At 47.2% G+C, this 14,552-nt stretch overlaps 2 protein-coding genes across 5 annotated transcripts in view; one reads left to right on the top strand and one right to left on the bottom strand.

Annotated features, from left to right (window-relative positions):
- C18H2orf76 (chromosome 18 C2orf76 homolog) overlaps positions 1-7,834 on the bottom strand; it is a 166,212-nt gene extending 158,378 nt beyond the window's left edge. Inside the window, exon 1 of one of the 3 annotated variants that reach the window (XM_060371703.1) lies at positions 7,720-7,834. The gene's annotated coding sequence lies outside the window, so the exon portion shown is untranslated. The remainder of the gene's footprint in view (positions 1-7,719) is intronic. The other 2 variants (XM_060371704.1, XM_021653876.2) reach the window with 2 other exon arrangements.
- A 24-nt stretch (positions 7,835-7,858) lies between these two features.
- On the top strand, positions 7,859-14,263 carry Dbi (diazepam binding inhibitor, acyl-CoA binding protein). 2 transcript variants are annotated; one of them, XM_021653875.2, is made up of 4 exons: positions 7,859-7,990; positions 8,957-9,074; positions 11,579-11,641; positions 14,018-14,263. In XM_021653875.2, the coding sequence occupies exons 1-4, from the start codon at positions 7,982-7,984 to the stop codon at positions 14,089-14,091; spliced, it is 264 nt and encodes an 87-aa protein (XP_021509550.1). In that variant the 5' UTR covers positions 7,859-7,981; the 3' UTR covers positions 14,092-14,263. The 2 variants fall into 2 exon arrangements, with proteins under 2 accessions (XP_021509550.1, XP_060227685.1); XM_060371702.1 differs by lacking the exon at positions 7,859-7,990 and adding an exon at positions 8,698-8,827.
- The last annotated feature ends 289 nt before the right edge of the window (positions 14,264-14,552 follow it).

The raw sequence follows: 14,552 nt of genomic DNA, 5'->3' as shown, positions 1-14,552 counted from the left end.
GCTCATGCCAGGAGGGTCTTGTCAGATATGCTCTCTGCTGAGTGCTCAAAAGTGCATGTTTTAACAGTCTTTCAAGCTGGATCTGGCCTCAGGCTTAGTGGATACACCAGTAAGCAGCAACCACCTGTGTTCATTTTATTTATTTATTTTTTAATTTTCCATGGGGGTGAGGGGTGGGGGCATGCTATGGCTCACAACTGGAGGTCAGAAGACAGACAACCTTTGACCTCTCCCTCCACCCTGTTTGAGACAGCTTTCTGTTGTTTGCCCACTGCACAGTCAAGCTAACTGGCCTGAGCTTCCAACAATTTTGCTGTTTCCTAGCCCCAGCTCCAGCAGGAGCATTATATGGACTACAGGTGTCACATTACCACCTCCCACTGTGACATGGACTCTGGTCCTTGAACTGAGGCAAGTGCTCTACCCATTGCATTCCCAGCCCACATCCTTGATCCTTAAGACAGGGTCATGTTCTACCCTGTACTCAACTTTCCAACAACCACATTAGCACTGTGTTCTGTACAAAACAAAGCTGTAACTGAAACGTGGAGGGAGGAGGGCAGGCAAGCTAGGGTCACAACGGGATCTGAAGCATAAGATGGTGGTGGGCTAGTTTCCTGAGGTTCACTGGGTCTCAGACTCACTGCCTTAGCACTCTCCAATCTCAGAAGCACCAACAATGAATCAAAAACAGAAAGCCTCGGGGGCTGGAGAGATGGCTTAACTACTAAGAGCACTTGTGACTCTTGCAGAGAACACAAGCTTGGTTCCCAGCACCCATATCAGGGGCTCACAACCTCCTGTGACCCTAACTCCAAGGGTCCAACACTCCCTTCTCGCCTCTACAGGTACCCGACACACAAGTATATATTCAGTCACATCATATACATCAGAATCACACACAAAAGTCTGTGGTTTTTATCCAAAAGTGCCAGCATAGGAGGAACCCAGCAAGTTAAAAAGCTCTAGGCAGTGATCTCTCTGCTCCAGCAGAGAGCAGAAGACTGTGACCTGACCTCTACCTGGACCAGAAACATCGGAGGGATACCAGGCTCTAATGGGGCACCTTGTCACCTACCAGAGGAGGTAGGGATCTGGGCCCCAGGGCACCCTACTTCCATCTTCCCCATGGCAATGAGGCCACGTGGGTATCTCCAACTTCTACCCCTAGTACTAGCTACAAGCATTCCTTCCTCTCCACAGAGAGTGGAGTCAGGGAGACCTGCTGGAGGTCCAGCACTGTCCCTCCATCCACTGTGGTAAGGCCATCTCAACATCCATGGAAGACAGGCTGCAAACAGTAGCAAGGAGTTTCTGTCCCTGCCAGCAAGGTGGCTGCAGAGGTGCGGGGAGAGCCAAATCCCCAAAAAACAGAACTTTTCCCTCCATCTAATAGCAAGTCAGTGGGCCCCTTCTTCAGTCAGAGTCAGGTATCAAAGAAAGGACTAGGGAAGGGCTAGAGAAGTATCTCCGTTGGTGAAGCCTTGCAAGCACAAGGACCTTTAAACAAGGAAGTACACCCCAGATCCCGTGTTTAAAAATTAACCTGGTCATGGTAGCAAGTACACATAACCCCGCACTGAGGAAGCAGAAACAAGCAGGTCCATGGGGTCCACTGGCCAGCCAGCGTAGCCTACCCAGGAGCACCAGTCCAGTAAGACAGCCTGTCTCAAAAACAACCTCCGACCTTAAGGCGACTCAGCAGGAAAAAGCCCTTGGCCTGTAAGCTTGATGACCTGAGTTCAATTCCCAGAGCCCATGTGAAAAGCCGGATGTGTAGGCTCACAGCCATAATCCCAGCACTCCTACAGAGAGCTAAGAGGCAGAGACAGAAGAACCACCTAGAACCCTGGAGGCCAGCTAACGTGGAGAATGCGGAACAGTTTAAAAAAGGAGAGACACTGCCTTAAGAAGGTGGAAGGAGAACACTCGCCCCTGAAAGTTGTCCTTTGAACACTTACACTATCACACACACGCAATTTTAAGTAGTAAAAATGGAGCTGGAGAGATGGCTCAATGATTGAAAAAACTTACTGCTCTTCCAGAGGACCTGGATTTGATTCCTAGAACCGGCACCTGACAGCTCACAGCCACCTTTAACTCTAGTTCCAAGATGAACTGCTGTTCTCTTCTGGATTTCATGGGCACCTGCACACACACAGCATACACTCACACGTACACACAGTTAAAAAATAATTTGTAGGGAAGGTAAAAAAAAATAATAAAATTAATAAAAGATAGATTGTGCCTGAGGCTGTCCCCTGGCCTTCACATATATGTGCACGTGTATACATACCCACATACAAATACATGTGAACACAAAAGCATTAAGACAGGATATGCAATGGAGGATGACTAGAACATGTGACCCTTCCCTTTCACCCAGTGAGTCAAGGACACGCCCCTACAGTCTTCTACCCCCAAGCCCTCTTGGTGTCCACTGCTGCCACCACTGGACACCACCCCCCACGATGCCTGGGTACAGAAGAGGTGAGGATGGGAGAAAGTTCTACCAAGGATGTTCCACACACACTCTTCGCTCACCCCCTCCTTGATTCAGTTTCTCCCAACATATGCAAGAACAGCAAAGGAGAGGATTGTTCAGAACTCCAGCCGGCTAGACTCCCTGCTGCAGTGTGGGAAAGCCAGGCTTGCCTTCCCACCTTTCTCTCCCTTACCTCCCTCAGCCTTCACAAAGCCCAGGCCTCCACCCTTCTCTCCCCACTCCTATCCCAGAAACGCTTCCCAATCCCTTTAAAAACATACTATTCACCTCCCAACTCTGCTGGAGCCTGGCCACAGGAATCACATTCCAAGAAAATGGAAACCAAGTACAGAGTTAACTGGTTGCATGGGAACACCCTTGCCTTCCATGAAAGCTCTCTTGCATCATTAGTGTGTTCTTAACTCTTTTCTTAACGATTAGGTTACTTTTAGAAATTAGAGGTTTCCTTTATAGCAAGAAACTTAATCTTAAGCCACTCTTCACAAAAGAAAAAATTTTTTACCTGTTCATGTGTCTTACCCATCTGGCTTAAGCTAACAATAAGGGAAACCTGTGGATACAGATGCAAAGAAAAATCAACCTCAAAGTGACCGGAAACTCTCCCTGCTGGCTAGCTTACATAGTGCCAGAAGGTGTAATGCTACGGAGGAAAAGACCTCAGCGGTCTTCCTGTATGCTACAATACTGACCTGCCTGGCAAAATATGCCTTGTGCTCCAATAGTGGCATGACCCTTACAGGGGTAGCCAACGGTGCTCTGATTTGCCAGGAGGCCTGCCTCAAAGTAGGAATTTTATACCTGGCAAACCTGGTCAGTCTAACTAAGCTGAGAGCAAGGGAAGTCTGTGGGCAGTCAGGATGAGAACCTCACAGATTCATATCCATGAGAACAAGCCGTGATGCTAACAGCTGCTATTGACTGGTTGAGTCAGTCTGGTTCCCCATCCCCCCTAAGCCTTCTGCTTCCGAAGCTGGAGTGTTACCAAGAGATTGCATAGGCCTCTGACCAGAATTCATCTGGTTTGTTCCAGCCCATGGTCTCATATTCAGTTCTTTGAATTCAATTGGTTTTCAAGTTGGCAGCTAATTAAAAAAAAAGCTTTTTGATTTTTTTTTTTTTTTTTTTGCTATCTTTTTGTTGGTATATGTGTGTGTATGATATATGCCTTTGGATGCGGGAATGTTGGGTGGGGCAGAGACTGACACTGGGCATCTTCCACAATTGTTCTCCACCTTGTTTTGAGACAGTCTCTCAATGAACCCTAGAATGGCCACCTCTCCTGGGATTCATCTGCATCAACTTCCCCAGCGCAGAAAATAAATTTTAACAATTATGTGGGGGCTAGAAATCTTAATTCAGGTCTCTATGGTTGCAGAGCGGACACTTTACCAACTGAACTATTTCCCAGGTCCCTTTTGTTTGCTTTCCGAGACAAGGTTTTAGGGTGGAGCTCAGATGTCCTCAACCTCTCTTGGACACTTTCGCTTTAGTCTACCTGGTTCTGGGATCACGAGTTGCAAACTTACAGAGGAAAAGGCACTTTACTCAGCCAGTGTTTGTTGAGTTCCTAAGAAGAGCAAGCATCAAGAGATAAGGCAGTGGCCAGGGCATAGTGACCTCTATTCTCCCTAGCTAAGGTATAAGTGAAAGCAGACAGTAGAAAAGTAAAATCATAACACACGAGAGTTCCTCATGAGGACATAAACAGAGCTGAAGATCCATGATTTCTCAGGATTATGAAAAGCAATGGCTTTTTCTAGTTTTGTAGAAATATCTAATTCAAAATATTCACGACTTACCCCAAATATGCTGAGAAGTTTGATTTATTATTTATTATGTGCATGAACTGTGGGTATGTATGTGTGCAGGCTCATGCATGCCACAGCATGTAAATGGCAGTCAGAGGACAATGCTATGGACTCAGTTCTCTTTCCACCTTTAATGGGTTCTGGGGATTGGACTCAACTTGTCAGGCTTGCACAACAAGTACTCTCCCAGGTGAGCCACTGTAAATCATGTTTTTATCTCCTCAGATGAGGGGATGAGATGAGATGAGAGACATTCCCAAGCCTTCCTAAACTCCCACTGGCTGCTTCAACTCAGCTGTTATGGCCCAAACTCCTTTCCAATATGACTGATTCAAACTGGTTTCTCTTGGCTTCTAACTGAATTGCTCTGCCTAGACTCAAAATAAGCCATCTGATTCACTGGCTTGTGTCTTCACCTGTGTCTAGCTTGTTCTCTCTGCAACCTGTCACTTTAAAACTGTCCTGATAATTAACTCTCAGTAAAAAAAAATTCTCTCCCTCTACACTGCTCTTAAGTAGCCTCTCTTTCCTATCCTAGTCTCATGAGAGTAGGCTGTATCCTATCTCTGACTCATTCTATCCAATCTTTCTCTGATTTATCACTTTGTCTGCCCCTCAATTAGAAGTCACTTTCAAACATGGCTGCTTCTTTCTATAGACTAACCTTCACTACTTGGGATTAAAGGTGTGTACAAAGGGGATGTCCATATTCCAGCCAGACCATACTGTAATCCAGAACACGTCTGCATTTTAGCCAGATCACATAAACCTAGGTCTTTGGATGTGATCCCTTGCCAGAGCAACCATGTTGCTGGAATAAAATTCCTCTACAAGACATCTTGTCAGACCCTGCAGTTTATTATTAAAAATAAAATTCCAAAGGTTGAGATAGCTCAGTCAATAAAACTTGCCACACAAGCAGGAGAATCTTGAGTTCAATTTTCATAAGCCACGCAAAACAGCCAGGCATAGTGGCATATGCTTATAATCCCGTACTGAGGAGCTAGAAACAGAAATATTCCTTGGACTCACTGGCCCAACCAGTCTAGCCTATCTACTTGGTAAGTTCCAGGACAACAGAAGATACTGTCTCAAAAACAAATGGAAGGTACTTGAGGAAAAATACCCCAAGTTCTTCTATGGCCTCCAAATGCCATCCTAACTCCCTGGGGCATTTATGGTGACATTGCCATAGATGAGACACTGATAAAGAGTCCCTGGGAAGCACAGAAAGGAAGCAGGAAGTATGCTGAGAAGCAGCCCTGAAACATGGCCTATGGGAAGCTCCACAACAAAAAGAAGTGCTCTTCCTCCTCCTCTGGCTCAAGATGGCATAGCTCCTACGAATCCACAACCCTTCAGCATGTTCTTCACCCACTTCAAATAATTTCTGTATCCTTATCTGGAACCACTACATAAAATTAAGGAAGTGAACTGTATTCCTTCAAGCAACCAACAGCTCAGTCTTGAACTACAAATAGACTGTGGAGCTAACATTCCCACTGATCCTCTTTCTACATCTGAGTCCAGTCAAAGCTCCATTGTGCCAATTCATCTTTCAGAAGTGACACGGAAAATTACAGTAAGGAATACAAGCTAATTCATCTGAGCCTTAAGTGTGTGGGAAGGTGGATGGGGGTCCCTAAATGGCCACTTTGAAAGAAATCTGCATTCTACATAGTTCACGGGCAATTTTCCCAAATTTACCTCCAAAGTTTTTGTTACTCTCAATATCTGAGCAAATTGGTTCACAAACTGACAAATCTACACATGCTCCCTGCAATTAAATTTCTCCTTCCCAAACACTCCACAAAACCTGACTGACACTGTTGCTGTCATCTGAAAGCCTGGACTTAAGTCTTCTATTTTGCAGGGCCGGGAATTGAACCCAGGACCTCAAATACACTAGACAGACACTCCCCACTACTGAGTAACAGCCTCAGCCCTCCCTTTGTAAACTACTACAGCTGTGATGAGGTGGAGGGTCAAAAGGGCCACAGTCTGTAGTCCAGGCCTCTTGCCACACATAAGGAAGTGAAAAGAGACAATCTCCCTTTTGTAATGACCTCCAGAAAATTTTCTTTCACTTTTTTCATCTTTGCATCCAATGCCAGAAAGTTCTTTCAGCCCACTAAAGTCTCCCACCCACTTGTGCACAGCCTCTCATAAGACACCTCTGCATTCTGTCATCTCCCACTGGAAAGCCCCTAGTGACTTCCATCTCCATCAGAATGATTGCCTGCATGCCCAGAGTGACCAACCTCTGCCATCACGTAGTCAGCCCACCTCTTTTTAGTTCTCCAGCCTGGACCCTTTTTGCTCCCCTTGTAGTGTGACCCCAGGGTAACCCTGGGACACATTTACTTTGAATTGAATGCCCTCTGAACTCTTAACTGGCCGGGCTCTCCTATGCATGTTCTCCCAGGCCCTCTAGGCTTTCTCACTGTTTCTCTGACCTTTTAAGATTAACTTAAAAGGAAGGGCTTTCCCCCATCGCCTGTCCTCAATGGGTGTCAGCATTTTCAGTTTGTCTGCCCTGATGTTTTAATCTTAAACTTTAATAAAATTGTCCTCGAGCCTCCTCCTGAGTCAGTTTTAACTTATTTTATTAACGAGACTAAGAATTCAATTAATTCCCACAGTAACCCATTGCTTACTACTGCTCTCTGCTAGAATGCGCCTTCCCTGACTCGAAGGGCTCGCTCAGCCAGCATCTTCTCTCCCACTCCCCTACACCCATACCCACGAGTTAAAGCTTCCGACTTCTTTTTGAAAAGTCGATAATTTACTACATCAACTGTTAGCCCACAATAAGATGCCTCAAGGTTGCAGAGATTCATCTGTTTGTCCACTGCTGTCTGCCCAAGGTCTAGAAGTCTGCACTCATGCTGCCAAGTGTTTAAAAAAAACATTCGAGAAGAAAAGTTATAACAAAGGCTTGTCGGGCACCTCTTCTGGCGCAAGTTTGTTATATCACACGGTCTCTGCCTTTATAAAGCACTAATGGAACACTGGACTGCGCGTTAGGCGTGCGGGACTGAGAACTATGGGCAACGTGCACGGGTCAAAGAATGTGCCAGAAGTTTAGAAGAAAAGGGTTGGGCATGGGCTTGGTCCAGCAGGACACCGTGGCCCTGTGCACTTGGCATTTCTCCCTAGATTCCCTTTATGGGGTCGCATCATCCCGTTTCCCAGGCTGAGAAGTTACTAGAGATACAGCTTCCGGCCTCTTTCCAACCGGCATCAGATTTAAAGGGAAAGAATCATACTGACTTCTACTTTCCTCCCGCACGTCCCCATTTCACACAACCTCAGTCCCTTCCCAGCTCTTACCCAACTGCCCTCACTCACCCCGAGTGCCCCCACCCGCCAACCGCGCTCAAAGAAACCCTTAGCGCGTCCCACCTGCTCCCGGCGTGCCCCGCGGCTCCTCCCCGCGCATGCGCAATAATGCCCTCTTGGGTCTGTGAAGGGCTGGCTCTCTCCGCCTAGAATGGACACGCCCCCGAAGGCAGATCCGACTTCTGATTGGTTGCTGGCGCTCGCCCGAGCTCGCTGGAACGCTGGGGCTGTGCTTTTAAAGGCGCTAGGCTGTCCGCTCTGGAGTTTGATTGCTGCCTGTTCTGAGCCTCCTCCCGCGCGCTTGGAACCAGGTCACCTCGCCAGTATGTCTCAGGTACTGCGCGTGCCCTGCCGGGCTGCGAAGATGCAGTGGGTTTGGGGGCATCAGACCGCGGAAATCCCGTGGGGCTCTTTTTCTTGGATGCCCGGCAGCTGTTCTGGGATCCGAGCCCAGCTCATAGCCTGGGGAGCGGAACTTTTTCCCTTGCAGATTTCTGAAACTGCCGCCCACGCCGGAACTGCTAGAGAGTTGTGGGTGGGCTGGACTCCAGGGGAAACTGGCACAGCATCCTCAAAAGGAAGATGAGGCAAAGGGGGGATGTAGGACAGGGAAGATTGAATTCCATACTGGGAAGGACCGGAATGGTATTGGGGCACTCATGGAGGCCCTGGCTGGGGAGGCTGGAGGTCGGGGGAAGGTAACTAGTCTTGTGCCTGGCATGCCTCTGCACAGAAGAGATGCGAGTAGGTGAGGCGGCCCACCCGCCTTTTCCTTCCCTCATGTGCAGACCCCCGTCCAGGAGCTAACTCCTTAGGGAGATCTCTGGCTCCTCCCACTTGCCTCTCCCTAATCTGGGCACTGGGACAGAGGTCAACGCTAAACTCCAGGCCCCAGTAGGAAAGGACCAGCGGCCCGACCCTGGATTCCTCTGCATTCTTGTCCTGAACCCTGATTGACTGTTTTGATCACGCCACGCTTCCCCTCACTGCCCGGTCAATCTCCACTGATCATAGGTCGTAGCTTTGCTGAAACTCCAGGAACTGCTGAACATGAGCCAGTGGTGGTCAGGCAGTTGGTTGGGCATGAAGATTTTCAAGGGCGTGTACTTGTACTGTGAGCCAGGTCTATTCCCAGCACTTGACCCAGTGCTGTAACTGCATGAGTGTACAGGTGGGCCTTTACGGAATCTTGGCAAGAAAACAGAGTTTGGGAGGAGTACCGCTTCCCGCCGTCCATTCATCGCTGGACCTCTCCCACACAGGCATCCTCCAACCCATTGTACCTGTTCCTTTCCCTTAGGCTGAATTTGACAAAGCTGCTGAGGAGGTGAAGCGCCTCAAGACTCAGCCAAGTGACGAAGAGATGCTGTTCGTGTACAGCCACTTCAAACAAGCAACCGTGGGCGATGTAAATACAGGTATGCCGAGTTTCCCATCAGAGCAGGCCAAGTTGGCCCGGCAGCCCAGGAGTCTGAGAAACTCACTTCCAACTACCTGAGGCACTACGGTTCAGGCAGAGCCCTGGTGTCTAGACTTTAAGCTGGGAGATATTACCTGCAAAGACTATCTTCCTCATTTCTTAGTGACCCTGGGAACACATTCAATCTGGTTTCAAAAGGGCTTTACCTATTATCTTAGCATCTAGTATGAAAGAAGCAAAGGCCCCAGAGAGAAATCTAAGCCCTGCTGCTCAGCAGTAGCTTTGTTGAATCTGCTGTTTTCCATTAGAATTGTACCCCTTGTGTAAAGGCACTTGCTGCCATGCCTGACTACCTGAAGGACCCTCTTGGTGAAAGGAGGGAACTGATTCCCAAAAGTTGTCCTCTGACATCCATACCTGCACAATGGAATGCACATGCGCATGCACTCCGGTGTATAAATTAATTAACTGAATGTTGCAAATACACATTTCATCTTGGGAGAACAGTCTGGCAGGGAGTCTTTTCATCTGGGGATCTGCAGTCTTCCTGGAAGGTTCCTGGGACTTTTTCTCAGACTCCCAGTCCCTAGCTGTACACTGTGCAATTTCTGCTCTGAGCAATGAAATTGTCCTCAGGGAAGCATAGTGGGAGGGCCACCCAAAGTCAGATGCTCTGGGAGTAGTCTGGTCTCAAAAAAAAAAAAAAAAACACTTCTACAATATGTGAAAATGGGGCCAGATTATAAAGACAAGTCACAGGCAGGGACACCCAGAACACTGATAACAGCAGTGCAACAAGGAGAGGGGGAGAATGGAATAGTATTTCTTCTCAGAGTTGTTTCTTGGGGGGTTGTTTTGGGAGGGTTGTTACTGTTGTTTCAATTTCATGTGCATTGGTGTGTTGCCTGCGTGCATATCTGTGTGAGAGTATAGGATCCTCTGGAACTAGAGTTACAGACAGTTGTGAGCTGCCATGTGCTGGAAATTGAACCTGGGCCCTCTGTGAAAGCAGCCAGTACTGAGCCATCTCTCCAGCCTCATTTGTTCAAGAGTTTTTGGATTGTGAACCACATGAATGGATGTTTGTTTGTTCGTTTGTTTAATTTAATCAAAGTACAAGTTTGGTTTGGTTTGGTTTGAGCTTTTGTGTGTGCGTGTGTGCGTGTGTGTGCGTGTGTGCGTGCGCGTGCATGCCCCTGCCCTGCCCTCCCACCCCTCGTTTTGTGTAAGACAGAGTCTCATGTAGCCCAGGCTGGCCCAAATTCACTCTTTAGCCCAAAAATGACCTTGAATTTTTGATCCTCCTTCTTCCACCTTATAGGTGTGAATCACCATCTGTAGTTTATCTGGTGCTGGTGCTGGGACCCAGGGTTTGGGGCATGCTAGGCCACATCCCTAGCCCTTTTATTATTTAATATTTTTCTAATAGTGAGACAGAATCTCACTAAGCCACCCAGTCTGTAGGCCAGGCAGGCCTTGACCCTCCCGTCCTCCTGCCCAGCTCTGGAGTGGCTGGCATTATGGGTGTGCACTACCACAACTAATTCTCATGTAGCCTGGACTGGCAAGATACTTTCTGTATAGCTGAGCTGACCTTGAATTCCTGATCCTCCTGCCCCTACTTCCTGGATGCTGGGATTACAGGTGTGTGCCATCATTCTCTGTTTATATATGCTGAGGGTCGCCAGGGCCAGGCTTGGTGCATGCTAGGGAAGCACCTACTGACTTCACCCCTAACCCCAAAAGAGTGGTTCTTTTTAAAGCAAAACTTTGGGTCTCAAGCATTTTACTTTATAGTTCAAAAAAACTAAGAACATTTTTTAGTCTTGTTTTCTCTCAATTTTAAATTTGTGTTGCTATAAGCCCAACTGGGTTTCTTACAATAGAACCTACAAGACATTGGAAGTACTAAAAAGTGGTGGTAAGGATGCTGAAGTATAGCTCTCCACAGCTGAGGGCTTCTGGCGGGGGAGCAGGAGGGGAAGGACTCAGTTTTCTTTAAGGGGCTTGTCACTGGGAGTTCTATCAAGCTCCGGTGAGTATCTGGGCAACACAAAATTGGACTTCGTTTTTTTTGTTGTTGTTGTTTTGGTTTTGGTTTGGTTTGTTTGTTTGCTTGTTTTTCTATTTTTCTTCTTTTTTTGTGGAGGGGGGTCACAAGGTGGGGGAACTTAGGAGGACTGGGAAATGAGTGTGATCAGAGTTCATGATGTGACATTCCCAAATAATCAGTAACAATATGAAAAAGAATGGTGCAGTGGTAATGGCATACACCTTTAATCCCAGCACTTGGGAAGCAGAAGCAGGTGGATCTCTGAGTTTGAAGCCAGCCTGGTCTACAAAATGAGTTCTAGGACAGCTTGGGCTATACAGAGTAACCCTGTCTTGGGGGGAAGAAAAAAAAAAAAACAACGAAAAATTCTTGACTTTCATGAAGAAAAGTTGATAAAGTTCTCCATTAGAACTTGTAGCAAATCTAATACTGTCCTTCCCTTGTTGCAGATCGTCCTGGACTGTTGGACCTCAAAGGCAAAGCCAAGTGGGATTCGTGGAATAAGTTGAAAGGTAACGTGTTCCAATCAGTTTCCCTCCTGTGTGAGGCTGGGCATTGAAGACTCTCCATTCTGGAGCAGGAAGGGCAAAGTTCACGAGGCACATATGGAAGCCAGTGCAGCCAGCCCTCACATGGGGAAAACCAGGCCACTTCCTTTCCTGTCCCTCTGAATGTTGCTGGTTCTAAGAGCTCTGTCTCTGGGCAGTTGTTGTCTAGTGGGAAAGGACTAAGGATCAGGTCACTGGGAAACAGGCCAGGGAGGGATATTTTGCAGGGGTCCTTAGATGTGTTCAGAGTAAAAAGAGTTCTCCTGTACACACCTCTATCTCCCCAACAAGTACAGGCAGTGACCCCTTGGCCGAGTGGCTATTCCCCAGTTCCCTTTCAGCCAGAAGGCACATGAAAAAAAGGGAATGAGGTAATGCGTGGCCAGTGAATGGAACTATTATTTGCTAAGCACAAGCATCCAAGAAGTGTCTGGGCTCCATTAAATCACGTGTTCCCATGGCAGCAAGCCCCAAAAGTTGGCACCAAAGCTGTTGGCAGCTCTCATACCCTTGCTAGCCAGTTGCTGAATAAGCCTTCTGTCCTCTCACAAGGGAGGAAGGCATGAACTCAGGAAGGGCCCCACCACACTAAAATGCATGGCTAGGGTCCTGTGCAATTCTGCCCGTCCATTTTCTACACCATTCTCAGGCCCCCAGGCATCCAGTGTTTCACAAACAAGCTCTCTTAGTCCCCGAGGGCTTCTTCTTACCCTGGGGGAATCTAGGAACTGAGTGTGGCTGTCCCTCGGGGTGTATTCATTGTCCCTCTTGCTGTGACAAGAAGACAAAGAGTTGCCTCATTCCTCTCCAAGAACCAGCAGCTTTTACTCAGTCTTCGGCACTTCTGTCTGTGGGGAAGAGAGTGGCTGGCCTAGCTTTTTCACAGCCAGCAGTACAGCTGTGGGAGATGAGAATCTAAAACAGACAGTCCATAAGTTGAAGCCAAACACGAGCTTATCAGCACCAGAAAAATCACCACAGGGACACTTTCCTGCCTGTCTAGAAGGCTAAGGTCCACCCTGCCTGTAGCCCTACTCTCATGGGTGACCCATCATGCAAGAGCTTAGTGCATTGCAAAGCAAAACCCATGTCCTGGAAGGGTAATGAGTCCAGTCCTCAGGTCATCTCTGAGATATCAGAGAGCTGTCCTATACATGTAAGAAACAATCTCCAAATATTAAATTGGGATCAGAGCATATCTGTCCAGCCTGTGGCACAACACATATATGAATCATAATATCATGTCACAATGATATTATGGGGCTAGGGAGAGTGCTCAGTCAGCAAGGTGCCTGCTGTGCAAGCATGAGGACCTGAGTTCAGAAACCCAGTACCTATAGAAAAAAGCCAGGCACAGCAGCAGGCACCTACCTGTGACCCTAATGCTGGAAGGGGCAGAGACAGGCAGGTCTAGCCTCAGAGCTCACTGGCTATGAGCTGCTAGTTCAGTGAGAAACCTCACCTCATAAAATCAAGTGGAGGATCTGGTGAGATGGCTCAGTGGGTAAAGTTGCTTGCCACTAAGTCTGACAACTTGAGTTTGATGCCCAGAGCCCACATGATGGGAACCCTATGGTTTCCACAATTTGCCCTCTGACCTCTACCCATGCTGTAGTATGTATGTGCCCCCTCCCCTGTCTTAGTTACCCTTTTATTGCTGTGAAGAGACACCATGACCAAGGAAACTCTGCTTGCTTAAATTTTTAGAGGGTTAGTCCATGATCATCATGGCAGAAAGATAGACATGATGGTGGAACAGTAGCTGAGAACTTTACATCCTGATCCACAGGCAGGAGAGAGAGGGACTGAGCCCGGCAATGGGCTTTTGAAACCTTAAAACCCACCTCCAGTCATGTGCCTCCTCCAATAAGGCCACACCTCCTAATCCTTCTCAAACAGTTCCACTAACTGGGGACCGCTCATTCAAAGATATGAGCTAGTGGGGCCATCCTCATTCAAATCACCACACACACACACTCACCCCCTTGCAAAATAAATACATAATTAAGTAGATAAGACGGGGCTGGAAAGAATGGCTTAAGAGTGCTTGCTGCTCTTACAGAGGACTTGATTTGGTTTCTGGAACCCACAACAAGTAGCTTACAGCTACCTATAACTCTGAGAGATCTGACCCTCATTTCACTTTAGCAGGCACTGAATGCATTTGGTGCACATACATACATTCAGGCATGTCTGCATGCTCATTAGTACATGTAATACATCCCCTGTACAGATATGCACACACAAGTTTTTAAAAAGCAAAGGGCAGACACCCCTGCCTGCTGCATGCCTTTCTAGCATACTGCCTTCCTGATGTCCACCCCTATCACTTCCTTCCAGGGACTTCCAAGGAAAGTGCCATGAAAGCCTATGTGGACAAGGTAGAAGAGCTGAAGAAGAAATACGGAATATGAAAGACCAGCTGGGTTGCCAGTGTGTGATCTGTGAGGACTTAATGCCTTGGGTTTTGTTGTTTTTTCTAATGTAGATGATTTGGCTCTATAAATTAGGGCCAGAATTAATCATTGCTCCTTCTCCCTGTGTAGTTTTTACCTGAAATTAATTAAAAGTACATTTGTTACTCTATATCTTTAGTTGTCTGGGTTCTTTATATAAAAGAGTTTTAAAATTTTTTATTACAGTTAAGTGTATTTCTTTTCTGTGTGTATGGGTGGGTTTGAGTGCAACAGAACACGTGTAGGTGAGAGGAAAACTTGCCAGAGTTCCTTTTCTTCCCTTCCCATGGAGGTCCCAGGGATCAAACTCTAGTTGGCAAGCGTTTTTACCACTGAGCCATCACACCAGCCCATATCAGGTTTTTTAAAATAACTTGCCTTGCTCTAGTTCCTGTCTCTGCTTCCTTCTAAACGTGTTC

This window comes from Meriones unguiculatus, chromosome 18 (assembly GCF_030254825.1).
Source record: "Meriones unguiculatus strain TT.TT164.6M chromosome 18, Bangor_MerUng_6.1, whole genome shotgun sequence".
Taxonomy (NCBI): Eukaryota; Metazoa; Chordata; class Mammalia; order Rodentia; family Muridae; genus Meriones; species Meriones unguiculatus.
Note: the sequence above shows the minus strand (reverse complement) of the source record. Positions and strands in the feature narration are given on the sequence as shown.

Excerpts from the sequence above, each read along its gene's own strand:
- Dbi (XM_060371702.1), top strand. Across the intron at positions 9,075-11,578 it reads CGTGGGCGATGTAAATACAG|ATCGTCCTGGACTGTTGGAC; the intron begins GTATGCCGAGTT and ends CCCTTGTTGCAG. Across the intron at positions 11,642-14,017 it reads TTCGTGGAATAAGTTGAAAG|GGACTTCCAAGGAAAGTGCC; the intron begins GTAACGTGTTCC and ends ACTTCCTTCCAG.